Raw genomic sequence first — 25,450 nt, forward strand, 5'->3', positions numbered from 1 at the left:
AGAAATTGGACCTTAATCTACCTTGATATATATAATCGCTTGACGCTTATATATATGCATAATTTATATGTATTTATATGTGCATACACGCCCAGCGTACTTACATTAATTTATATGCATTTATATGTGCATACACGCCCAACGTATTTATACATGAAAGCTTCGAAGTAACGGCAAAATAATAATTACGCAGCGATCTACACGTGTATCTAAATATCTTACGCACGTAATTGCTCGACAGCCTTTTTCGTTACGATTTTCCTTCTTTACGATAAAAATAAGTAATCTCGTTAAAGATTCTTCTCATTAAAAATCTCTATAAAGATAAACAACGTTTTCTACTGAGAAAAATAGTGCAATATGCGCACTTAGTGCAATGTTTTCGTAGAACAGTAAAATTATAAACACAGAAATGTGTCACTAATGTCACAGCGGAGCACTAAAAATGCACTCAGTACGTATCAATTTTACAGTAATTTTCCGCTAGATAATTACTTTAATTATATAAATATATAACGTGTATTAACGTCATAATAACATAATACATATACTCTTGATCTTTTTTTTTGCAGAAGGATCCCTCCAAGCAGTGTTTTAGCCTATGGTTTCGACGCTTTGGCGATCGGGAAGCGTGCGCATGCGCGGCGCTTCGCACGGTACGTCCGGTCTCGCGCCGTCTCCCTTCCTCACCGTCGACACCGTTTGTCGTCAAGCGGGGCCGCCATGATTGTCCCGGCGGTGTTGTGTAAGTTGCGCGAATCTGCGGCGAGGAATTCAAAAACACATTCATTTCCTGAGGCGCCGTAGACGCATCTTCATTCTACGCGCATCTGCCGATCGTGTCGTGCGCTGCAATGGCGGTGTAGGCGATTCGCGACGCGGGGTTGTCTCTACCACGATGTAAGTAGTCGAGAAACTGTTGTTGGATTTTCGTGATTCCCTCGCGTGATCCCGGCCGCCCCGAGGGCCCCAGTCGACGTCACGCCGACGGCGTTGTCGGCTTCGTGCACGCGATAGTTGCAGTGTCATGACGCGCCCGCGCTTCGCGATTAATTCAACTCGTTCTACCGTTGCCCGTACTTTCGAGAACTCCGCTCTCTTCCATATTGAACGGACTCGCTGGTTCCGTGCGAGTTTCCCTCATTCGCGGAGAAATTCCGGCACGCTGATCGGGAATCGTTTGTCGTGCACGTGAACGCGCGAAGCACGCACGCGAGCCACGATGCGTATTCTACGGCCGCGTGGAATCGGGAGCGTATCAGGTTAGGACGACACGAAACCATGTTTGCGAGGTTTCTGTTTTTCTTGTTTCTTCCTCTCGCGATTTTCTTTCCGTGCGATCGAATTGCATTTTGCGATCGCGAGCCACGATAGAGTAGCAAGCCCCGAAATTGCTCTATGGATATTAGTAAGTCGAGTGGCAAACTGCCGTTAGATCTTTCCCGCCACGGATAAGTTCTCGCTACGTTCTCTTTGTCCCGCTATTATTAGAAGTATCAGTCATCACAATTAATTTGCGTGAGCTTGCGAAACAAAGAAGTATCGCTGCAATTGTGTACATCGTAACGTGTCGCGTGAACACGTGACGAGGCATAATTTAATTATCCACGTGGATATTTTGCGTTCAAAAGTGTAGCTTTCGAGTTAAAAAAGGAATTATCGCTCATATAAATTTCTCTGTTTAATGAATAATACTTTTACGCGAAATAAATCCTTAGCAAAGTAAATCCAGCAAGTATAATAATTAGAATGAATACCTTGATGAGTGATTAAGACTTAATATCGTAACTTAGTCTTCTTTTAGACTGCACTGCGTGTTGCTATCTGAATGGACAATAAGCTGGATGTTTCGGAAGTCGAAGATATTTCAATGATTGGTACTGGAATTTTTCACTTATCTGACGTCCCAGAGATATCAGAGGTATTAGAATCGACTGGCCTTAGCCCCCTAACTTCCTCCTTGGATCAGACACTCACTCTGCAGGAGGATAAAGCCCTTTCGTCCGAAGTTAACATGGGCATTGAGGATACATGGTATAAATATGCCCTTTCTTACAACCTCTAAGCAGTTTGTGGGCAGGAGGTTCCAATTGTCGGGCGTTGTTTCAGGACTGAAGCGAATAGTTCGACGTCAGATTATGCGATTCCTCTTCCACCTCCGCCCGGACTGAACGATTTCGCGGATGTCGGTGCTGATCCCATCGGTGATTCCGGCACTGGCATAGAGCACGGCCCGTTCCTGCCACCCAGCACACCGACGCTTAATAATCTGTTCGCGGAGGCTGGAGACTCCCACGATGAGTCGCCAATGGGTGAGTGTATGTACAACAACGCGATGCTTGAAATATGAAATGCGACACGATGCCCGCTGTGTGCGACCCGTTCCCTTTCATCGTCCACTGCGAATGCTTTCAGAGGTGGTAGTCCTGCCAGCTGGTGTGTGTGGTCTTCGTAACTTGGGTAATACCTGTTTTATGGCAGCTGGGTTGCAATGTTTGACCGCGACTCCTCCTGTCCTACGACATTTCTTGGATTTACAGCAGAAAGGTGAGAAACTGCCCCCACCCGGATCGCTAATGGCACATTTTAGTGTACTCCTGGGGAAAATGTGGTCTGGCAGATATAGCGTGCTCAGACCAACAGAGTTTAAGCAGACCTTGGGAGCGTATCATTCGCAATTTAAGGATTACAGACAGGTGAGCGTGTGATTATTGTCGTTTTTTTTTTTTATAATTATAGTTTGTCACTGGATATGAGAACTTATGTGTACGTACGTTTGACGGCAGCATGACTGTCAAGAATTTCTGGCGCTTCTACTGGATTCCCTTCACGAGCAAATGAACACAGCAAAGTGTGCCAAGAACTGTCAAGTTCCGCTGTCCACAACCACTGCCAATTCTTTTAACTCTGTCGAGAACTCAAACGGGAAAACCCTTTCTCCTGTCACTGCCACGGCCAATTCCAACTGTAATCCAGATCTTCTGGAGATGTACGAGTGCTTGTCGCCAGAGTGTCCAAATAGTCCCAATGTGACGATGGCTGGTTCACCAAGAGGTAAGCAATTCATTTGTGATGCACATGTGTATTCCGCAAAATCGTATCTTGAACGTTCGATTCCTGACTGTCGACTATGTTTTGTAAGATTTCGATTCGTCAATTGGAGAACTGGACAGTATCACGAATTCTCCACGGGACTCGCCGTTGAATGGTGAGGAGGACGAGGAGACATTGGATTCAGACGAGACTGCCGAGGCGAGGTCGAGCACTTTCATTCACAATAAAGTGAACGAGGAGGGCACGAACGACGCCGTCACGCCGACGCGGTCCCTGCGACTGGACACGTTGATCGAGTTGTCGAAGAGCGTGCCGCAGTACGGCAGCCTGTACGACATTCACAAAGAGGCTAAGACCAGTAACGCCAATTTCTTGGTGACGCAGCAGGAGTGTAACAACGAGATCCACTACGACTCGCAAAAGTTCCCGAAGGACAACGCTCGCAGAATGCCGTTGGACAACTCGAACCTGATGGAGAACCACGACTTCGACAATAAGAGCGTCAGCATCAAGCGCATAAAGGAGGTGAACGTGCAGAAGGTGAACGGTAGCCTCGACCACGCGTCGAGCGGCTCGGAGATCGAGTACGACAGCGGCCTGGAGAAGTGCAACGTGAAGCGAATGCGACTCGACGACCAGGAGAAGAATCACAAGCAGGACGGACTCGGCAGCGAGGGCACTCAGTGCTCGCGTATCTCGCAGAATTACGGGAACGGCGCCATCGCCGCGCAGGACGAGATCGAGGCGGACAAGCATTGGGTGAAACACCTGCGATCCAACAGGAGCATCATCGTCGATACCTTCCAAGGCCAGTTCAAGAGCACGGTAAGGATCTTGTCGAAATGCTATCGCTTGCTTCTCCGGGAGATTGTACGTTGGAGTAATACCGTAAAACACATCGGTGCTTACTGTAAAAAATCTCCCATATTAAATTAATTAGTAGATTTTCCTTCCTGTCTTGGAAAAAGATAAGAGACAGGTCTCATTCTACTATTACAATCGATTAATACTTTTAGCCAAGGAAAATTAAACGTAATAAAAATAAAAATTAAACACAATATAATTTTAGAACAATATATAGTATATGCCAAGTTAATGCCTGTGTTTGTGTATAATGTGTATAATTTAAATGTGTTCCAGGTCGTGTGTTCGGTATGCAATCATGTTTCTGTTACGTATGAGCCTTTCATGTACTTATCGGTACCGTTGCCCCATGCTATGGAAAGGCAGTTGAATGTAACGTATGTTCCTGCGAACGGTGATCAGCCCATGAGGTGTGTCGTTTCCTTAAACAAGCAGTCACGAATCGGCAAGTTGAAAGAGGAATTGTTAAAGACACTCGGCAAGGAGAATATTTCGGTGACTAATATTGCGCTCGCCGAGGTCCTAGAAAATCACATAGCGAAGATTCTGGTAGGTACGGCCGAATATGTATTCAATATACTTTAACGTGAATTTTTTTAATGCAGATTTGTTTATATTAATAATTATTTCCAGTAATTAGTTTTGCTTCGATAATATATAGTTAACGGAAAATATACTGCGAATTACGATAAGCTGGTCGGTGATTTTCCTTAATTAATGCATCCTTCAGCGATTTAGAAATTCTCTCAGCGTTGCAAGGTTTTTCGCAAGAAAATTTATCAATAATTGCCAGGATTCTGATAATGTATGAATGTAATTTAGGATTTAAGTATATTTGCTTGATGTCAGATAAGAGTTAGGGAAGTGGAGAGTCAAGAAGGTGGTATATCGATTAGACTCGATTGTCGCCGATACTGCTCTCCTAGAGCGATTTTCTGGAGGAACATTCTCGTAGCGTGAAAGCATAGTTACGAGGCTACACTTCATCATACAGGCTCACTCTTTCTTTTTTTTTCTTTCTCTCTTCTTATTTCTGTTATTATTTCGCCATCGCTGCCGATCTTTTTACCGCTATTGCTTTTTGACTACATTATTTTCCCCTTGCACCGTAGGTATCGGGAATTACTTGCTTGCTGTAGCTTATCATACTTAGGCGGAAACATCACTCTCTGTTGGGTTCTACATCAAGATTTTAAATTTAAGGATGACAATACACTCTTGAGACACGTCAATGATACGAATCGATCGATATACGCCTTTGAACTCATGGAACCTCCCGATGCGTACACTTCAGTGTCCGATGGCGGTGGGGATCGCCCATTGGAAACGGATTCCTCCCAGAGATGTGCGAACACGAGCGAGGAAGTACCGTGCATGATCTGCCTCGAGGAGTTGGACGGCGATTTGAAAAGGCACAGTGGCAACAGCTGTAACTTCATCATGTGCGACCCATGCATCGAAGTAAGTCTGTCTTATTTAAATAATCATTTGTATTGATACGTTCACCATCATAAGTTTTGATGACTTTGTTCAATACATCACTTTCCTTCTCGTTTTTCTTTTCCTGTTTTTTTCAATTGGTAATCTATGTATTCTGTTCTTTATGATAAAAAATTTTTTTAGATTTCTTTCAATATCTTTTCAGCGTCGGATACTAAATCAAAATATCTCCTAATATTCGTAATTTTTATAATAGCAATTTCGAGGAAATTGGAGATATTTATCAAGTAGCAATGATCGTATTAAATATAAACAAAATGTTTTCTTATTGAATATTTTATAAAATATAATAAAATATAATAAAATACAGTACGCGGATGTTCATTAAAATTTGTTTAGAATATTCAGAATATTTGTCTGAAGTCTCAAGTGAATCTATTAGTTTCTGTTACTAACTTTTTATTAAAATCATAATTATCCCAATGATGAGAACACGGGCAGTGTTAATCTAGTGGAAGGGGCATAGAAACAAGGCAGTTATTGCCATTTTCGCCTCGGGAAGGTCTGAGATGAGGTCACGTAACATTCTAGACGGACGGTATTCTAATGATACGTACGAGAACCAGAAACAGCTTTACGTTCTCCAAACTTGCCGGGGACGCTTTCTTGAAAGCAGAGGCGACTGGAAACGAAAAGGTGGAAACTCGTATGACCGGCGTTTTTAGTACAATCCACAAGCCTGGTAATTCATACCTGGAACTCAATTCAGACTAATCTGATACTGCCTTTACTGAGGGTACTACTATATTATATTGATTCCACCTCGTTTTACATAGAAGCGAGAAACGAAACACAAATTACGCTGAAAACTGTCGCGCGAGTAAAATAGCAATCTCAACCAAAGCCTAAGCTTTTTCTATCACTTTAACAGAATTACTTCAAGAATCAAACGGAACCTCAACTGTGTCCGATGTGTTCCACGTATATAACAGTCTCGTCATTTACGAAGATAGACCAAACCGGCCGGCCGAGACCTACCGTGCGTATTCTCAACGTACCTCTAGTACTGAGGCACGACACGACGAATGAGACGACGAATAATCGCAAGGGCACGAAGCTCTTCGGTTACCCGCACTTGATACGTCTGCCGTCGAGAGTGAACGCACGGGATTTGTACGACATCGTCAAGAAAAATGTGCCGCACGAGGGACACTACACGATCCATTTTGTCGATGGACAAGTAAGTGCGGACAAATAACGAAGCTGTTAATATCTAAGAATTCCAAGAGGATTATCGTAATGTAAATTAAAGTTATTGATGCACTGCAATACAAAGTTACTAAACATATTCTTGCAGGGTCATCATTGTTCGCGATGTATGTATACTGCACACTGTACAGGATGTAGCGTACCCGAGACGGGGATGGTCGTGCTACAAAACGGCGACACACTTGCAGTTCGTTATACCGAGTATGTTCCTAAAATCCTGCATCCTATTGATCACGTTAGTGTCAGCAAGCAACGGCCGCATCATCCGCTGTCCCTCTACGATTGCCTTCAAGCCTTTAGTCAAAGGTAATTAATGTTTTCAAATTACATCAACTTTATTATTAATTTAGATACTTTTTCGGCACTAATTTAGACAAACGAGATTATCATCATAACTCTAAATAATGAGATAAAATGTAATGTCGAAATTATGGAAAGTAGAATTAACAAGTCAAAGTAATTTATGTGTCACGCGATCGAAGTATGAAAAATATTAAATGTTAAAGAAACAACGCACTAAAAAATTCAATGTCGAAAGTAAAATGTTATATATTAGAATATTTGTTTCTGTCAAATATTTAAATTTTTTTTAAATTTTGATACTTTTAGTGAAACTTTAGACGAGCACAATCCTTGGTTCTGTCCTAAATGTGGGTGTAACCAATGTGCCACGAAAACGCTCACGGTACACCGATATCCCAAGTTCCTTATTGTATATCTTAAACGGTAAGATTTTTTTTAATGAAAATGCTCTACAAAGTTCAAATATCTTGTCTAGATAGCTTAAGCATCGTTCTTTATCGATTGTAGATTTGTGTTTTATGAATGTGCGAGCATGAAGCTAGATGATAAGGTTACATTCCCTTTGGTGGGCCTGAGCGTAGGACGCCACCTCTATGATCTCTATGCCTGCGTGTGCCACTTTGGAGGTGCGTAAACTTGATTGATCTAAAAAGAAATGGCAAATGGCAATCTTCCAATAGAATTGAAATTTTATTTTAGAAGGGGCTTTATCCTATTAAAGTCGGAAATTGGGTTTTGTTGCGCACATTCGTATTTCTTTATTTTGTTTCCTTGACGTAGACACATTTGTGTATGGAAAGGATTATTCCAGCTACTAGTATAGAAGCAACGATACAATGAAATGGTGACAGAATGCTTTGTACACACTTTGTATTATTACATCGTTACGACGTTGCGTTTTACACCTATGTTGTAATCGTGTCCTCCGAAAAATATTGTCGAACATTGTACCTCTTGGAAATGATTGGTGTCTTGAATGACGTTTCTTGCCTCTTTTGGACTTGGAGAGTACTTACTTTGAAATATCCCCGTCCTTTCTAAAATGATCGTTTCAATTCACGTAGTCGAGGGTTAGGCAAGTGTCTAAGCGAAATACAAAATGTCCAACTACATTACACCATTAAATAAAAATTTCAGGTGTGTCCGCGGGCCATTACACCGCGTACGCGAAGAATCCGCGCACGGATGTTTGGTATTATTACAACGACGAGATTACGAGCAGGCAGAAGCCGCAGGACGAGGACTTCAGCAACGCGTACATATTGTTTTACAGTCGACAAGGGACCAACTTAAAACCATGCAATATATAACAAGTGGTGTACCTAAGTGGATAATCCTGTAGAAGCTGTCGATCAAACGGAGCGCGAGTAAGAGGAGGGTAACGATCCGGATTAATGAGAAGGGTGCAGCACCCGACCCGCAGGGAGAATGGATTAAACGTTGCGGTTTTCCCATGTGTTCTCGCTAGGAAAGTTTGTATTCGCGTCGTACACGTCGTACATTTGCAAGGTTTGTTTCCCCTTTGTCTCTACTTTTATTACGCTTGTGTTTTTCGCCTTCTCCGTGCGTCCACTTCGCCTGCCCTCTATTAGAGCGTCTTTGAAAGTGCAATGTGGAGTGTGTACACGATACGCGCATAGATCTTGCGATCCGTCTTACGTTGGATATCGATAGCTGTCGCCCGTGCATCTTGGTTACGGTTTACCCCTTTACGATGCAATTTTCTCCAATGAGGAAATGACATACCCACGTGATCATCGACGGGGGAGGGGTACGAGAGGGCGTTTTGCACCGGCGCGGCGCGGTTTAGGCCTGACCTGTTTCGCGAATTCGAACCGAATGAGAATCGAACGTATTTGTACTGCATATATTGTAAACATATATCGAATTTGTACAGTAGATGGTTAAATGTAGAATTCGAGAATTCTAAACACGTAATTTATTAGTGAATAAAGGTGAGAACGCGTCATGTGTGTGTGTACGTGTTTAATGTGTGTGTGTACACATATACATAAATACGTACACGCATGCATGCACGCACACACACACACACACACACACACTTGAAATCGAACTCTCTTAAGTCACTTGTCAACGGCGGGGCTCCCTTTATCTTCACCCCCGCCACCTTCGCTCCTTCCCTTTATCTGTGCGACGAGAAAACGGGAGGACGTTTACTTATGAACAACGAAGTTACGCTTATCCGATATTCATTATTTAACCGAGGAGACAGTAGGATTGTAAAGCGAGACAAAAATATACAACATTTTACGAAACGATTTACGGTTTATGGATTATTTATTAAATTATATATAGTCATATCGCAATATTTTTTATATATCACAAGATACTAATCGCAGTCCAACGTACACTCGCGCTCATAATTCAGCATGATAGTGTTGTAATTATGCTAAACGTTTCTCTTTGCGAGCTGCTTCTAAGTCGTCGGGACACGTTAAATTGTAACTTGATCGCAATCGGGAAACTTTAACGAACTGTAAAGTCAACTCTGAGTTTCCCTTTGGTACAAAGAAAAAACATCGTCGTACTACAATAACTTTCTCGGATTGCGGAAAGAATTTGTCATTTGTGACTCTCTTTTTTAATCATTTCTAAAGAACTCATTTAAAAGCATCGATGCTTACGCTGCAAGACTATCATACAAGTCAAACAAGATTAATCAATTAAGATGAGTGAAATTTATCAAGCTCATCCATGGAGGTAAAATGTATTTGCATCGGAAATACTAAATAATTTAAATCGAAAATACTAGAAATATATTAAAAAATAAAAATTGGTTTAATTTGCTGTTATAAACAGTATTATTTACAAATAATTTTACTTTATCCGTCATTAAGTTCTGTTTAAAAATAAAAACTTCGTCTAATACACTCTCATCTGAAAAAGTACGTAACATTTGACTATTAATCACACTACTACCTCATTTTCAGCCAGATAGCAGAGGCGCATAAGGAACTATGCGCCAATCGAATTTGATATATTGTAGGTGTGTCAGCGTTCTTGCAGCGCTAAATAATTACATTGTGTGTTCTATTATCTCTAGATTTCTTAAACTTCACGTCTACAAGTTGAAAGAAATTCTTTAATAGCATTTCCTTAACCAGCTAATCTTTTTCACTGGTGCATCTACCCTATTCAATATGCGCGTACTCTTTTTCTTATACATTTATTAATAGCTTATCTCCTGTGTATATTATGTTTCCGTGTGTTAGGTATAGCTTATTATAACTATTATCTTTGCATTTTCTTATTATGGCCATTTTTTCGTCGTTTATGTTCTCCATCGCTCGTTATTTTCATTCATTCAACATTATTATGTAGTGCCCTCACCTTTTCCAGATCAACATTTTAAGAATGTATCATATTTAGATTGCAAATTGTAATTATAATATCAGGTAATTCGGTTTTAAAAAGTAATTGCGCGTTGCTGCGTATATCGATAGAAGTACAAATTATTTTCCAATATTTACATCGAAATTCGGCATCGCTGAAAATACACATAGTTTCGAATTTTTTATTGAAATTATCCGTATAGCGCGATCGTATACATATCGGTGAAACAGCAATGAGATCCGCACACAGAATATGTAATATATGTTGGCAGTTGATATTTGTGATATGTATTGATAACAATATCTCTACTTCTCTATTTTCGATAATTATTACAATTCTACGAACATGAATTGTTTTCAAAATAGAATAATTGCGAGATCTTTTCTCGTACATGCGTGGAAAATATTACAGCATGACAGTCTCCGTTAAATCTATCCTGTATCATATTTGTTTTATATCATAACATTCTGGAAGATGTTATTGTAGAAATTCTCTTTATAAATCTCTATAAATCCTTAATATTCGAAATTAAAAGGAATTAATTAAAAATCCTTTTATAAAGGAGTATACATGTATAATAATCGCAATGTGTATATCAATTAATGTGATATGGATTAAAAGTATAAAATATAAATGCAATATGTAAATTAGCACGACATGCTATAGTTGTTTTCTAATACCATGTTGATCATATGTTGACATTTTCGGATCGGACATTGCTATTTTCTTTTCATCTTTTGCAATTGTAACAGAAATTGTAACAATCCAGAAACATTGTGATACATTCGCTCTGAGAACGTAAAAAAGGTGAAGGCACATTCGTTGACGTTGATTATACATATATATCTAGTTATTTTCAATTTTAGTTTCTAAAGTTTTCCGATACTGGCTACGGTGTATCCGCTCGGTATAATCCCTATGTTCAATTTATATACGTACGTCTCGTATTGTCGTCGTCGCGAAGCTACGCTCGTTAACGCAGTGAAACAGTGAACCAAACAATCGCGCCGGGATGTATAAGGCCACCAATCTCGCAGTTCACCGTACGAGTCTCTCCGTTGAGAACAAAGAGTGCTTGATTGGAAGGGCTTACCATATATCGCCCAAATATGCCGCTTTGTATTATCGGCCTGTTTGGGTTGCCCCATTTGGTGAGATGCGGCGGTGTAGCCTTTCCCACGCCTGTTATCATTTCCACTTTACCTGTAACGATAGATACGTTAGCTGCTTGCAATTCATATCTCCAAAGAGCTCTCCCGACAATACAAATATCTAAGGGACGTAATGCAAAAGTGCCTCGATTCGGCTACAAATGAGAAAGGATTGTCTCACCAGTAGTTAAATCAAGAAAGAGAATGTCTTCTTTGTCTATCGAGGAAGCATAAATGTCGTAGCTATGCGTCGTCTGCGACGGATAGAAAGCAATATCGCTAATGTTTAAAGTCGTCTTCACGTCGAACGCAAATTTTAGTCCGCTTGCTGGAAAAATATAATTTTGCGTTACATAATTCGATAATTAGGGTAAACTTGCATAAGTCTGCTTTCGTATCTCTTTCAATTTAGTTAAGTCTTTCTCCTAAATTTTGTGAATTTAAGTTTTGAAAAATTTTATTTTTTACGGTTACCAAAGTTATGATCCAAAAAGATAATTTATTTATAATTTTTAATAATAATTTTTCGAGATATTTAAAATTTTCTTTTTGTATCGTTATGAGAGTGAAAGTAAACGCAAGAAAGTATTATATATAAAAATATAAATGTATTACGTAGTATTTCTTGCACCACAAGGGTAACGCCGGTATCTTGCTTGTCGAGAGTAACCAGATATCTAGAATCTGGAGAGATTGCTGGTTTTCCGAGGATGTTTGGTTTGTGGGCGAGAACGCTGTCAGTGAGATAGTCCAATAGTACTTGACCAGTCGGACGTCCGGTGATCGGCTCCTCACATTCCAATATTACAAAGCCGTCTAGAACGAAACGGGATTTCGCCAATGGATTTAGGAGATACTTTATACCTGGTGGAAAAAAAATATAAGAGGAGCGAAGAACACATTACGTACAAAGATCGGAAAATTCCACGCTTGTTGGTACACAGTTGTAGCTGGCCAGATTTACGGTACGAGTATACCTCGTGTCAGCCAGATTGAGTTTGTACATCCCATGCTGATTCGCATGGGTCACGTAGCCGTATTTAAACGTATGTTTCGTATCCTACAAAATGAATTTTTATGATTCACATAGAATTCACTCAATGTGTTTTATTATATTTATGTATAAAATAAAATGTTAACAAATTTTTTTGCTAAGAAAAGATTAATTTCAAATTAGTCAAACGGTTCGTTTTGGATCTTCATAGTCTAATTAAATTTAGAAATTTAGAAATAAATAAATAATAAATTTAGAAATCTAGAAAATATGGATGAAATGTTAAAAAAATACATAAAGGAAAATGAAAGCGAACGTACACGCTGTTGCGGAATGTATAGGCCTTTCACGAGATCGAATTGCGCGTCGATGGGGTCCGGTCGTATGGTATGGTGTTTCTTGCGTTGAGCAGCTTCCTTGATTATTTGTACGGTCTTGATGCTGACGTCTATCTCGCTTCGCCAGTTCAGTATCCAGACGTAATCGAAATTTTGCACGTACCACAGATCGACGGGATTCTTGTCTGTAGCTACTACCTGAATGTTCATATTGGGATGACACTCGATCCGTAAAATAATTTTTATAATAAAAGCTTAAGATAAAAAAGGAACGACATGTACATCGATTATCATCATCTGCACCTCGCTGATCACGAGCACGCGATCCTTGTCCGGTTGGCTGACGTACACGTATCTGTTAGCGACGTTTATGGCACGTCCCCAAGAGCATGGGACGTTTTTAGGCCCGCAGACGTACTCCTGAAAATATAAAAGAACGAGATCATGATAGCACGAAAGCAATCTTGCAAAGCAAATTTGAAGAACAGGCAAAATAAGAAAAGAAGAACATATGCTGATTCTGCACCTGGGTACCAGGTATGATGTCTGTGGATTGGATCTCGTGCAACGCGCGGCATGTGGATGGCTCGTACACTAAAATACCCCACTCGTGAAAGGAGAAGAATCTGCGCTCCTCGTCCGTTGCGACTGACATACAAGATTTCCATATTGATTAAAAATAGAATTATTTTGCATATATTAAATTAAATTAAATTATAATTGATTGATAATCCATTATTGATAATATCGATGATATTAATAAAAAGCATGTCCAATAAATAATAAATAATGAATCTATACACATTATTTTGATGATATCGGTGATATTAACAATATATTCAACAAATAATAAATATAATAGATCTCTATACATATTGAGAACGTGTAAGTCTCTTGCTTACTTGGGGTAGGTTGTTCCTGGATTACTAGACTACTAATATCACGTGTAACTCCCCCGGCGCTGGTTGCTTCGCACATGTACGCCCCAGTGTCGGCATAATCCACCTTTCTGATCAGCAACTTCGTACCGTTCCCGATCACCTCGTACTTGTCTGGCTGATCCTCGCTCAGGGGTTTGTCGTTCTTCAACCACCGCACCCGTGGCAGAGGCTCGCCTACCACATGGCATCTCATTTTCGCCGTTCCCTTCGGCCGTTTGGATTGGAATTGTGGTGTCACCCTCACATCAGGTATGGCTGAAACGTAATAAGTGTTATTATTGGATTGTAACATTCGTCCCGCTTTTCTAGTGTTTTTAATAATATGAATTGTAATATATATTCATTATTAAAAACAAATGGAATTAATTCAATATGTTATAATCCAATATATTTCAGGTAATCTTTTCGACAGGATGAATTATATTTTTTGATTGTGTGACAATAAAGTTTTTTGAGCAACTGATAAAATAAAATAAGAGTCATAGAAAATAGTCGCGAAACGATTACCAGGAGTATCACAAGATAAAATACAATTATTTGATAGAGCAAGATCAAAATTAGATTTCGAATTTCTGCTGCACCTATAACATTCCTATTTTCTGTCTGGGAGGAGACTTACTGTATACAGTGAGCAAATGCGTTTGCACTACATCCTGATTCCTGAGAGCATGGCACGTGTAATTACCCGCGTGTTCCAGCTGCACGTTTGTCAGATAGAGACTGCCGTCGTTGAAGACGCGGATCTGCAGAGTATACACATGCGATATAACATGACTTCGTCATTAAGATAATATACACTCGCAGGTGACAAAAGATTTTGACATCGATCCTAAATCTTCTGGGAGAAACGCAATAATCCAGAATGAAACGGGGATGAATGGGGACAAATATTTCTCGATGAGAGAACTGTGTATTTATTAAAGTGAGCTGGATAAAGGTTGCACTTGTGGACACTACTTGGATAGCAGCGTACCATCGACCGATATTATATCTCGAGGGCCAAGCAAGGGATAGGGATCGAGTTATTGCTCGATTGGGATACCTCCGGCTCGCTGAGGGTCTTCACGTCCGTGCTGTAACGCTGCCAGACCAAGGGCGGGGGTGGTGTCCCGGTAACGTCGCACTTAATCTCCACGTTGTCTCCGACTCGCGCGGATATGTGATTTACTTCGAGGGATTTGTCCAGCGATACCACCGATACACCTGCACAGATCAGGATCGCCCGCGCGTGTTATTACACGTTATACGTTACACCTCCGAAATTGAATGGCGATCGCGTTCGCCGCACAAACTTTGCATAATAATTCCGCGCGGTCGTTTATATATGCACGATGGCACTGCGCTGGTCACGTGTGCAGTCTGACAATTTACGGTGACGCTATTGTCCGTGAACAATGCGTCCTGGGGAGACCATTATAATGTAGATTACCGTAAGAAAATTACGTAAACGATTAATCGCTACGTCGGGCCAAACTAATCGCGAAGATAAGCTTACCCCGTTAAAGTGATGTAACATACTGACAAAATCGTGTCAAGCAGCAATATCAAAAGGTAGCCCTGAATAATTGAAAAGGATTGCTGGAGAACCCGTTGAGTTGCTTTTTGAGTTTTCAATTAAAAAGAATCAATTTGAGATAAGATCATTTGTGGAAGCCGCGTTAACATGTTATACTTTATCTTTGTCGTTGCTGAGAGACTCGCAAGAGACAAACATTCTGTAATAAATGACCGATGGATGGAACGCAGATGGTGTACTCACTGTAAAGCTTGCTAAAGGCCATGTAAAACTCGTTAACGTTCAGCTTGCCGTCGCCGTCAGTGTCATCGTAGCTGATCATGTGGCTCAGGTTGCACCCCGCGCACAATTCCTGCATGTTCTCCTCCCTGGCGATCTAAATTTTCGAGACAACGGTCGGTTAAGCGCATCATTCGCGGGACATTATTCGCGCGATGGAAAAACCGTGCGATTATCGTTAAAGTGAATAAATCTCATCGCGAGCGCAACTTTCTCTCGGTCTCGCTAAATGCGCGGGAGAAAACGCTAATGACGAAACATCACGCGCGAAAAATACATTCGATGCTAAATCACCTGCTCGAGCTCCTCCCGTTCCAAGTTACCGTCATTGTTTCGATCGTAATGAGAAAACATGATGCTGACTAAATACTCCTTGCTGTGATTATCTTCGGCCATCAACCTGGCGTGGCTATACAGGAGCAAATTGTCCTGCGACAAGTATCAAAACTTTCTTTATTATATCTGATTATATCTAATAAATAATCTTTGTTAATAGATCAGTAATAGATTGTTAATAGATTTGTTAATAAATAATAGATAATAACTTTTTTGTTAAAGACGTGCTTTAATAAATATTACAAAACGATAATGACATAACAGAAATAAATCAACTGAAGAAGATGAAATGGATACTTTTATCGAGATGGAAATTTTTCTGTTACGTGTCCTGTTTCTTTGTATCAAAGTTAAATCTGAACGTACATATATGTGACCGAAAAGAGCATTATGTAACGGTAAATAACATCCTCCATCCAGAAAATAAAGGCAGCGCTCTTCGTCGAGCAATACTTCTTACATTTTCCGTGTCCTATATATCGAGGATTATTATGGAACAAAATCGATGACATACTTTCATAATTTCGTATTCCTGCGCCGAGCACTTCCCGATACCGTGATCGCTTTTTCGCGCATCCGATTTGCTCGCCGGATGATGCTTCATCTTACTCCTGAACTTGGTGTGCAAGGCGTTCTTGCCTTTGGTTGAGGCATGGAGCGCGAAGAAATCCTTCCGTGCCTGTGCGCTGTAATTACCTGGAAATGATGGAACATTCCATCATAACTTCGGGTTTTCACGTAACGACATTGCTTTTTTCTTGTTGCTACAACTCGTAATAAACTGGACGACCACACGGCTGCCATAAATTAATAGAAAACTTCGAAGTTATTATTGAGTTTATAATGGAAGCAAAGTTTTGTACGAGTTGGGCCAAAGATCGCGGTTTCTCTTAAGGTAAGCAGTGAATTAAGGCTGGAAGTATCGGCAAAGATATTTCGCCGATCCTTATTTGGCAAGATTGATAAGGTCTTACAAAATTTACACACTGTTTTACTTTCGTGTATGATTTTATGATCTATCCTAAAGTTACGTATAACTTTTGAGTTATAAATTAGAACTATTTGCATATCGGTCGATTATGTCAGATATCGAAATTGATCATATAAATTAGTTAATCGATTGACGTATCGTATACCGACATGTATACTTTATCGCTTTAAACATTCGAATTATATTAATAATTTGCATAGACATTCTGCCAATGGATAACCGACTTGATTTATTCGCTTCATTAAATTTGCAAATTCTGATCGTTTTGAGCAAGGAGCTAAATTAACTAGACAGTTAAATCCAATAGAAGTACAAACGAAGAGACCAACATGTAAAATTAAATCGCTCATTGCACACCGAATGATTGATATTTCACCCTTATATCCGTACAATTCATGAAAAAGATGGAGGTCTCATTGGCCCGCTGAAATCCTGCAAGAATGTTGCAGCAATGTTGCAGGAATATCACGCAGCATGCTACATCGCGAACTCGAGTGAAATTTCTGCGATACGTGCGCGGTAGCGTTCCGTTTCCGTTGCGTGCATGCAGTTAAGGGTGCATACGTGCGTCTGGCACGTGCTCACCATTGTTCACCAGACATCTGGAGAGCCTCCGCGTGGTCAAGGACGTGCCGGCGTTGCAGGACGCGCGGTGCAGCTCGCAATGATTGGCGTACACCTTGCCGTTGCTCGCGCAGATCGGTCGATGCCTTCGTGCACATCTGCGAACGCAGACGCACACGGCGACGATTTCCTCGTCATCCGCGCCGGAAACCTGGCACTCCCGCCCCGCGCCGCAATACTTCTCCAGGCACGGATTGCCGCGGTCTGAAAGAGCGTGGAAATATCGCATCCCTTGTGATACGCGGCATCCCCGTGATATATGTTGCATGCATATCGAGCGCAACCCCTTGAAAGCGTCGGCCGCTCGTGTACCGTATGTATACGGTAAGCGCGTGCGCGCGCGATTGATGGGCAGGATCTTACACGCGCGCGAGAACCGCGGCGGACACCCTCGCGCGATAGAATCGCCAATCATCCCCGATAATGCAAGCTATTCTGCCCGGTTTGCAATAAATCACGCAACCGCGCAACCGATGGATCGCCCGCCCTCGGAATACCGTTATAACTGCCGAATCATTTCGGGATATCCGCATATATCCTATTCTACTCACCATAGATCCACCTCGCATCCCCATATCGTATTCTTCCCCCGCTGCAGCGAACCGTCCCGCGGCGCTGCGCGACAGTTTTACCGTCGCATAATCGATGGGATGGGAATATCAGATAGCGGATGTACATAACTCAGAAATTAATTTTGCGGAAATTACGACGCCGTTATCTCAAAAATACGCTACGTGTCCCGAATCTATTATAGTATTTCAGTTGTAGATGATATAAAAAACTGAAGAACCATTTCAGTCGTTCAGGCGAATTTATTTCGTTATTTGGCAGAGAACACGGTACAAAAAAACGTAGTTGGTGCATATGAAAAAAATATAACCCGTTAAAAAGTCTTTTTAAACAACCGTGCGACGAAAAGTTGTTCAGTGCCGTTCCGTTTGTTACTCGCTATCGCGCGTCACGATTTTCTTTTATTCGCTTCGCGAGCGTTGCGAGCGTTTTATTCGTGATCCCACCATGTGCGCGTTTTTTTACGTCATCGTGATTTTATTGATTATGGGGTTGGTGCTTTACACGATTTTGGCGTTGTACGGATTGGTTTAATGATGAGCGCGGAGTAAACGCGTACGTACAAAGCGATCTCTGTAAATTGTGGTCGGAGGCATTCGCTGTTCGATTAAACTTTCGTTCGATTAAACCGAATCGCGTAACGGCCGGAACGAGACGCACGAATTACTAATTAACATATACGCGTGCAGACGAGATTTAGCGGTTACTCACTCTTGCGGGCGTGCCAGTTCGCCGACTCCACGGTTACATCGGCCACCGGGGTTGGTGCTGCGGACAAGGCCCCTTCTGTGTTCGCTGATACCCCATCATCGCTGTCCGCCGTGAAGTAACGATGCCTCGAACGCTGAAAACGGCAAACTTTATTGCACATCCGCGGCATCACGTCGAGTGTTCGCGCATGAAACGATTTTATTTTTGCAAGTTGTGTCGCAAGCTCTCTCAAAAAGTTTCTTGAAAATTTGCAAGATTTATGGGGAAAGTGAATTTTTACACTTTTTTCGTGAATCTTGAAGCTTGAAAATTATTGCGAAACTTGAAATATATTCCATTTTATGAATAAATCCCTTTGTTTTTATATCTTGCTGTCAACCCTTTGACCGCTCTGGATGCTTGAAGTGGTCACCATATCCGATTTATAAATGCTTGATGCATTTATTAACAGCGATTTAATAATCTTGGCAATCCGTGATTAAAACTATCTAAATGCGTTTTGATGTTATGCAATTCATAAACGACCCGCGTAACTCGCCAAAGCACTTCGTTCACCACGACAACCGCAGCCGCGCATGGCGAGCGTTTTATTCTCGGGTTCAAAGGGTTCTCGCTGTCAAAGGTTTAATCGCAGCAACGTTATTTACGCTATTCGATCCAGGATGCCGCGTTAATATATTTAATTTCGCAGGAACGTCTTGCTGGACGAGGCGACTCCTCAAAGCTGAAGTTGGAGGCTCAAGTCCTGGACTTCAACAGAGTCGCCGCGTATTCTCCGCGGGATAGTCAATGGTCCGTAGGTGGCTTCGCGGATGTGAAGCGCTAAGCTTCTCTGTGTCGCCTCAGTGCCGCTGGTGCCCGCATTATTCGTCGCCGGCAATCCGGAGTGGTTCAAGTTGCCGGAAGTTGACCGTGCGCGCGAGGGAGACCAGGGACAGTTACGCTGGTTTGTTGGTTTCCGGATTGAGTCACGGAGTCAGAGAGTTACGTACGTCGACTCTTCACCGAGGGTTCCGAGTGAGCTGACGCTCGGTCTCGCTCAGGTAAATACGGCGTCGCGGCGTCAATGTACACGGATAGACAAACCGGATATGGATTACAGCCGCACGGGGGTGGCGCGCGAAATCCTCGTCTTGGAGAACGGCCAAGAAAATCTGCCACGAGAAGAACGCTCATCCGACGGTCATCAACTCTCGGACGAAGGTTTATGCGCGTAATAATGCTGGTGCTCGGGAAGAAGGAGCGAGCACGCGGCGAAAGGATGCAGCAAGGACGTGAGGGATTTGTATAATCGGACGATAAGTTGCGTGACGACGTGAAATTGAGATGAGCGCCGAAAGCTTCGCCAGGTCGGATCTAATTCTGGCCATTAATCCTGCGGCTGATCTCGTTCATATTCGGGTTACAAGACGTAATGCACGAGCGTCTTAACATCTTAATTGCTCCCCTCTTTTTATAAGATTCGGTCGACTCTCGTTGCCTTTCACTGAAAGGGGAATTATCAGGAATCGATTATGATGACTGAGATGCTGGAAAATTCATTAAAACTGATTGCAGCAATTATGCTCAATTTAAGTCGGAAAGTGGACACAAGAAGTCTTGTTAATCGCTCGATCACCGAAATTGCCCTCTGACCTAAGAAACCCGTTCAACCGTTCAGTCTCTTTGCGCTTCGATTGGTGATTTAGTGAAAATTGTTTTTACCGATATCGCTTGAAGAGAAAAATCTATTTTAGATATCAATTTACTGTGTAACGACAGAACAACGATACATTTTAATGAAGATTGTCGTCGACACGTGTATGCGCGTGTATGTGTGCGTATAATAGCACTTACCTTGTAATGAAGTGTATCAGAACTGAGTGCCGGGGCGATGTAGATGGAAACGATCGAGAGTAACAGGAGATAGGAGGTTGCGAGACAGGGCTTTAGTCGCATCTGAAAAATATATAACACAGAAACCACATTACACATCGCCGCAGCCATTCTTTACATTATCGGAAAAAACTTGTTCCCTTTTTGTCTCCTTATATATTCGCAAGATTCTATGTAAATACATGCATATTTTCTCGGAATCTTCCATGTTTGAATTTCAGATTAAAGCCCGCTTTAGATGACCTATAACTCACGATAGATTATAGGATAGAATTCTCCGCTGAATTCTATCGTGAGTCATATGGTTTGAAGCAGATTCGACGTATTGAAGTTAAATAATTGTAAAATTAGAGGGAACATTGTTTCGTACGCTTTATTTATTTATTTAGAAAGAACGCTCAGTCCGACTGTTTAACGAAGTATAATATAAAAGAAACATTGCTAAATTATGTACACTTTTATTCCATAACTTTCCGCGATCTCTGGCGCAATTTGATGATTTTTCCATTTTTCCAGAATCTGTTCTAGCTCTTCGATGAAAAAGTTTTTCACGTCGCGCGCGAGTTTCTCGGGCGATCCAATAGAAGATTTTCGTTTTCCTAGATTAGGTAAATGTCATGCTGTGCGACAGTGGCATTGTTTCGTCTGTCGGGGGTGCAATCCCACCTAACGCCGCGAGGAATTTATAGTTTTTCCAATTATGTAGCCGTTCGCTATTTACATCCTTCTAATCCACTGAGACCACCAACTTCTCCGCGGCACATACATATATACCACGGAAAGAAAAGAGAATAGAGTGAGGGTGAGATCGCTGCGGCTCTGTATGCCTGGAAATTTACAATGCTATATTCCGGAGACATTTACACGATAGGGGTTGGCCCGTCTTAAATCTTCCGATTAACTTCGAGCCTGGCTGCTCCAGATTTTATTACCCGCCACGCGCGGTACTTACGAGTTTAACGTAAGAATTGCATTTGTATACAAATTGCAAGAATCGCAAGCGTGTATCTTATGTTGGAAGACGAAAACATATCAATGCAAAACCTAATTCTGCATAAGAAACACCTCAATTGTGAATAAATATTTGTCATCATAGAATAATGATGATGTTATTTAATAAATGTGATGATATTTAAAAAAATACATATTTTTAAGAAATTTTAGCGTTGTCGCGCGCTTGTCGTATATTTATATGCCTTTTTGCGTGAAAGTTTTGTATATTACGCATCAGATGAATTACACGCGACTGTATAGAGATATTTTTACAAATGATAAGACGAGAAGGCGGAGAATGATTATCAAGCCTTCCAATTGCGCACAGTGGCGGACATGGAACTTTATTTCGGATGTTGTTTGGATGCAACTGTGTCCGATCGGAAGCATGTCTGGTCAGAATGATGTTCGCGATCGGAACCATGCGCAAATGAAATTGCGTCCGATCGGAATCGTACGCAAACGTAATCGTATTCGATGGGAATACTGTGTGTCCGATCGGAATCATGTGCAAACGCACCGTGTCCGATAAAAATACTGTGTATCCAACCGCACTGACGTCCGATCGGCATCGTATCCGATCGCAACTGTGCGCGAACGCAACCGTGTCCGATCGCTACTGTACGATGTCTGATCCGGACTGTATCCGATTGGGAAATAACGCCGTGTCCGAACGCCACTGTGTGCAATCAGGATCCACTCGTTATCACCTCCTCTGATAGCAGCGATTCTCCCCCACGAACCGCGAAATAATACACTTCAATAAGCTTCAAACAGACAGCTTTTTACAGTAGTATCTGCATCTGTTTTGCTATTAAACAATTATAACCATAAATGTTTTATAATAGGTTTTCACTCATTTTGTGCAGGATCTTATTATATCTTGCACAAAATATAATATTATATTAGTTAGCGGGAAACATCTTTAAGTTTTGCCTAATATATTCAGGTCGATTTAATTTTAAATGTTTTGTCAAAACATTTAAAATTTTATATCAGCTAAATAATCAAATATTCATACTTGTGCATGTAAGCTTGAAAAATCAGCTTTAAATAATATATACAAAAATCTATAAAAACAAACTATATGAAGAGTTTCTACAAATAATGAGTATATTTTCGCTTCATTAAATCGCTCCAAGCTCTTCAATATTTGATCCAATCTGATTAGGAACGATTATTCTTTCAATTATTTCGTAACACATTTAATCAGTTTTCCATTTAAGATATATCCTTCACTCTGCCAAGAGATTTAGGAGGGGATCTAGGCTGACTGCTGACTGCTATTTGATCAGACTGATTCTCTGAAGAAACATAAAGCGAAGGAGATACGGAGACCTTGGATGCTGCGATCGTTTGCGAACCACTGCTGTCGGTCTTCGGACGATTGCCGGTGATAGAACACTACAGTCTTTTTGGGCGGATCATTTGGCCTGCCTCGGTATGCCGAGCAGCCGGGTAGGGATGTAGGGTCGTGCTGACACTACAAGGGCATCTTAGTTCTCCTCCGATCTCGGCTTGGTACGCACGTGTTCGTTCATACGGTTGCCAAGGGGCAAACGTTAGCCAAATAGCTAGAAGAGATCTTAAGTGGATCCTGGATTCTCTCTTTCGCTCCGAAATTTTGTGCAAACGTCCGTAATCCACTTCCGAAACACGATAATTACTGTGAATCACGCCTTTGATCTTCCTTTGGCTCTGTATCGTCTCGTTAAGTATCAGAATTAATTATCCGCGACTTTTACGTTTTATTTCGTTATTTTGTAATTGATAATAGTTAGTTCTGCCGATAGGCTATTTCCATATCCTTGCAAATGTCGTTTCTATATATAATTTATCACTTTTACTTATTATATACAATGCTCATTTTATTCTCTTGTTTGTAAATTTTCTCAATCATTATTGAGCGAGTTTTCGAGAAAGCGTTATATTATAAAGTGTTTTTATTTTGTAATGTATGTTTATATTTGTTCGAGGCTTTAAATAATTTTAAAAGAACGATAAGTATAATTCACGAGAAATATAATATAGTCATTATTATTATTAGGTGTGTAAATTAATTTAGTACTTCTATTCATACGCGTTCTCTCTCTCTCTCTCTCTCTCTCTCTCTCTCTCTCTCTGAATAATTATTTTAAATTAAAATATGTTTTCGTTTCACTGCATGCAGTTTTAAAACAGTGGTATCAAGTTACAAAAAGTAATGGAAATTACATTAAAAGTAAAGTATGACATTTCTGTGTCTCTACATAAAATGAAATTTAGATTTTCTAAAAAAGAATACTGAATTAATTTACGTAACTAATACATAGTTTCCATTTTTCTCGCGTTAAAAGAAGACCTTCATCTTCTTAAAACGCAATTCTCAAAGCTCAATAACCGTTCAATTGCAGATCTCGTAGGGATACTTTACGACTGAAGAGCGACCAACTGGGAGAAAATCATGATGTACTTTTTGCTCATTAGTTGCGTCGCGTTGCATTTTGGCGCTCGCGAGCAATTCGTCTCGGCCGCACCATCCTTGACCGACGAGTATGGCTCTACCGAACACTCGAACACCCCCATTGGCACGAATACAGAAACGGGGTTGCGTATCGGTAATACGCACCAACACGGTTGTCCGTGTTCCGATGGCTCCTCCGGAAAATCGGATGAATTGACGCAACAGAGGCAGCATCTCGAGCAGTTGTACAGCCGGAACATGATGGTGCACGGCATGATGTGCATGTGCAACGTGGCCATGCGGGGCGCCCCGATGAGGGATGATTATCATTACACAGTGGGGATCGGGTCCCACAAGCTGCACACGCGAGTCGCTACATGGAACGAGGCGAGGAAAGCCTGCAACGAGGAGGGTGGTCACCTCGCCATCATCAACTCCATGGCCGAGGAGCGCGTGAGTGATCGCCGATCGAGAGAGATCACGGGAAGCATCGCGTCCGATAATCCTGGTCTGATCCCTGCGATTTTGATCTTTCCTCGGGCAAAGATCGCGACTCGCAGGATATTTCCGAGGGAAATCTTGTCCCTCCCGATGGGGAAGATTTGTAAATATGTAACGGTGATTCTGAGTGAGAATAGGGATTTTATGCAGAAATCCGAGTGCATATATAATATTATATTTCCTGGGGATATGTATCATTATCATCGCGCGTAATTTTATCAGCGTAACGGACGCGATGCTATATTGCTTCCCTGGATTTGGTTACATTATTGTTGTATTATTACTAAATTAGTTATATATTTTCGTTAAAATTTGATTCCGTTTCCGCAGGTGCTGGTGGAAATGTTCAATCGCTCAGGGTCGTTCAAGGGAGCAGCGACTCAGGAGGAGGCTTTCTTGGGTTTACACGATCTTTACAAGGAGGGCGAGTGGGTCACGGTGTTGGGCGATTCGCTGGCGAAAACCGGTTACAGCAAGTGGAGCGAGAGATGGGGCGGCCAGCCAGACAACGGAGGTGGCAAACAGCACTGCGGAAGCCTAGTGAAGGACGGCAGCATGGATGACGTCGCGTGTGAAATCATGTTACCATTCTTCTGCGAACTTCCGATGATACAACCGTTACACTAATAAAGAAGAAGTGCCCTCGACGTGCGAGAGATTAAGTATCGTTCGCACCAGGCACGCACGGTTCGTTGCAGCATCCTGATATGGTCTTTTCAAAGCTGCATCCTCTGCGTCTTTCCACGCAGGGAGATCCTCCCTCGATTATCAGTAAAACGAGGTGATTTGTTTAGTATATAAATTATATAATAATTAATATACTAAATAAAAGATAAAAAGAGAGAATAAAAAATATCAAATAATGATATATAAAATTAAAAATATCTTTTTATTGAACTTATT

General features: G+C 41.3%; 3 protein-coding genes across 14 annotated transcripts in view; 2 read left to right on the plus strand and 1 right to left on the minus strand.

Moving 5' to 3' along the window:
* The first annotated feature begins 688 nt into the window (after positions 1 to 688).
* On the plus strand, positions 689 to 9,206 carry LOC105278395 (ubiquitin carboxyl-terminal hydrolase 32). Of its 4 annotated transcripts, none has more exons than XM_020031268.2 (13): positions 689 to 900; positions 1,805 to 2,034; positions 2,110 to 2,312; positions 2,416 to 2,696; positions 2,787 to 3,054; positions 3,143 to 3,879; positions 4,195 to 4,467; positions 5,122 to 5,379; positions 6,290 to 6,598; positions 6,716 to 6,933; positions 7,237 to 7,353; positions 7,438 to 7,556; positions 8,068 to 8,240. In XM_020031268.2, exons 2-13 carry the CDS (start codon positions 1,829 to 1,831, stop codon positions 8,238 to 8,240), a joined length of 3,162 nt encoding a protein of 1,053 aa, XP_019886827.1. In that variant the 5' UTR covers positions 689 to 900; positions 1,805 to 1,828. The 4 variants fall into 4 exon arrangements, with proteins under 4 accessions (XP_019886827.1, XP_011335746.1, XP_026828618.1 ...); XM_011337444.3 differs by having other exon boundaries at positions 690 to 900; positions 1,794 to 2,034; XM_026972817.1 differs by lacking the exon at positions 689 to 900 and having other exon boundaries at positions 1,829 to 2,034; positions 8,068 to 9,206.
* Positions 9,207 to 9,220: 14 nt separating this feature from the next.
* The window catches only part of LOC105278392 (follistatin-related protein 5), a 38,934-nt gene continuing 22,704 nt past the window's right edge, over positions 9,221 to 25,450 (minus strand). For all 5 annotated transcript variants that reach the window (XM_011337438.2, XM_026972820.1, XM_026972818.1 and 2 more), the window contains 16 exons: positions 20,572 to 20,673; positions 18,736 to 18,868; positions 17,416 to 17,658; positions 16,354 to 16,535; positions 15,798 to 15,932; positions 15,468 to 15,600; positions 14,751 to 14,911; positions 14,328 to 14,451; positions 13,670 to 13,963; positions 13,294 to 13,415; positions 13,050 to 13,187; positions 12,750 to 12,965; positions 12,345 to 12,495; positions 12,051 to 12,251; positions 11,617 to 11,763; positions 9,221 to 11,487 (listed from right to left, as the gene is read on the minus strand). In XM_011337438.2, coding sequence (XP_011335740.1) covers positions 11,258 to 11,487; positions 11,617 to 11,763; positions 12,051 to 12,251; positions 12,345 to 12,495; positions 12,750 to 12,965; positions 13,050 to 13,187; positions 13,294 to 13,415; positions 13,670 to 13,963; positions 14,328 to 14,451; positions 14,751 to 14,911; positions 15,468 to 15,600; positions 15,798 to 15,932; positions 16,354 to 16,535; positions 17,416 to 17,658; positions 18,736 to 18,868; positions 20,572 to 20,673 — 2,712 coding nt within the window. In that variant the 3' untranslated portion in view covers positions 9,221 to 11,257. The remainder of the gene's footprint in view (positions 11,488 to 11,616; positions 11,764 to 12,050; positions 12,252 to 12,344; positions 12,496 to 12,749; positions 12,966 to 13,049; positions 13,188 to 13,293; positions 13,416 to 13,669; positions 13,964 to 14,327; positions 14,452 to 14,750; positions 14,912 to 15,467; positions 15,601 to 15,797; positions 15,933 to 16,353; positions 16,536 to 17,415; positions 17,659 to 18,735; positions 18,869 to 20,571; positions 20,674 to 25,450) is intronic.
* Positions 18,875 to 25,386, plus strand: LOC105278389 (hemolymph lipopolysaccharide-binding protein). 5 transcript variants are annotated; one of them, XM_020031274.2, is made up of 4 exons: positions 18,875 to 19,778; positions 22,854 to 23,313; positions 23,997 to 24,499; positions 24,878 to 25,386. In XM_020031274.2, the coding sequence occupies exons 3-4, from the start codon at positions 24,047 to 24,049 to the stop codon at positions 25,172 to 25,174; spliced, it is 750 nt and encodes a 249-aa protein (XP_019886833.1). In that variant the 5' UTR covers positions 18,875 to 19,778; positions 22,854 to 23,313; positions 23,997 to 24,046; the 3' UTR covers positions 25,175 to 25,386. The 5 variants fall into 5 exon arrangements, with proteins under 5 accessions (XP_019886833.1, XP_019886832.1, XP_019886834.1 ...); XM_020031273.2 differs by lacking the exon at positions 18,875 to 19,778 and having other exon boundaries at positions 20,680 to 23,313; XM_020031275.2 differs by lacking the exon at positions 18,875 to 19,778 and having other exon boundaries at positions 20,680 to 23,237.

This window comes from Ooceraea biroi, chromosome 10, assembly GCF_003672135.1.
Source record: "Ooceraea biroi isolate clonal line C1 chromosome 10, Obir_v5.4, whole genome shotgun sequence".
NCBI classification, from domain to species: Eukaryota; Metazoa; Arthropoda; class Insecta; order Hymenoptera; family Formicidae; genus Ooceraea; species Ooceraea biroi.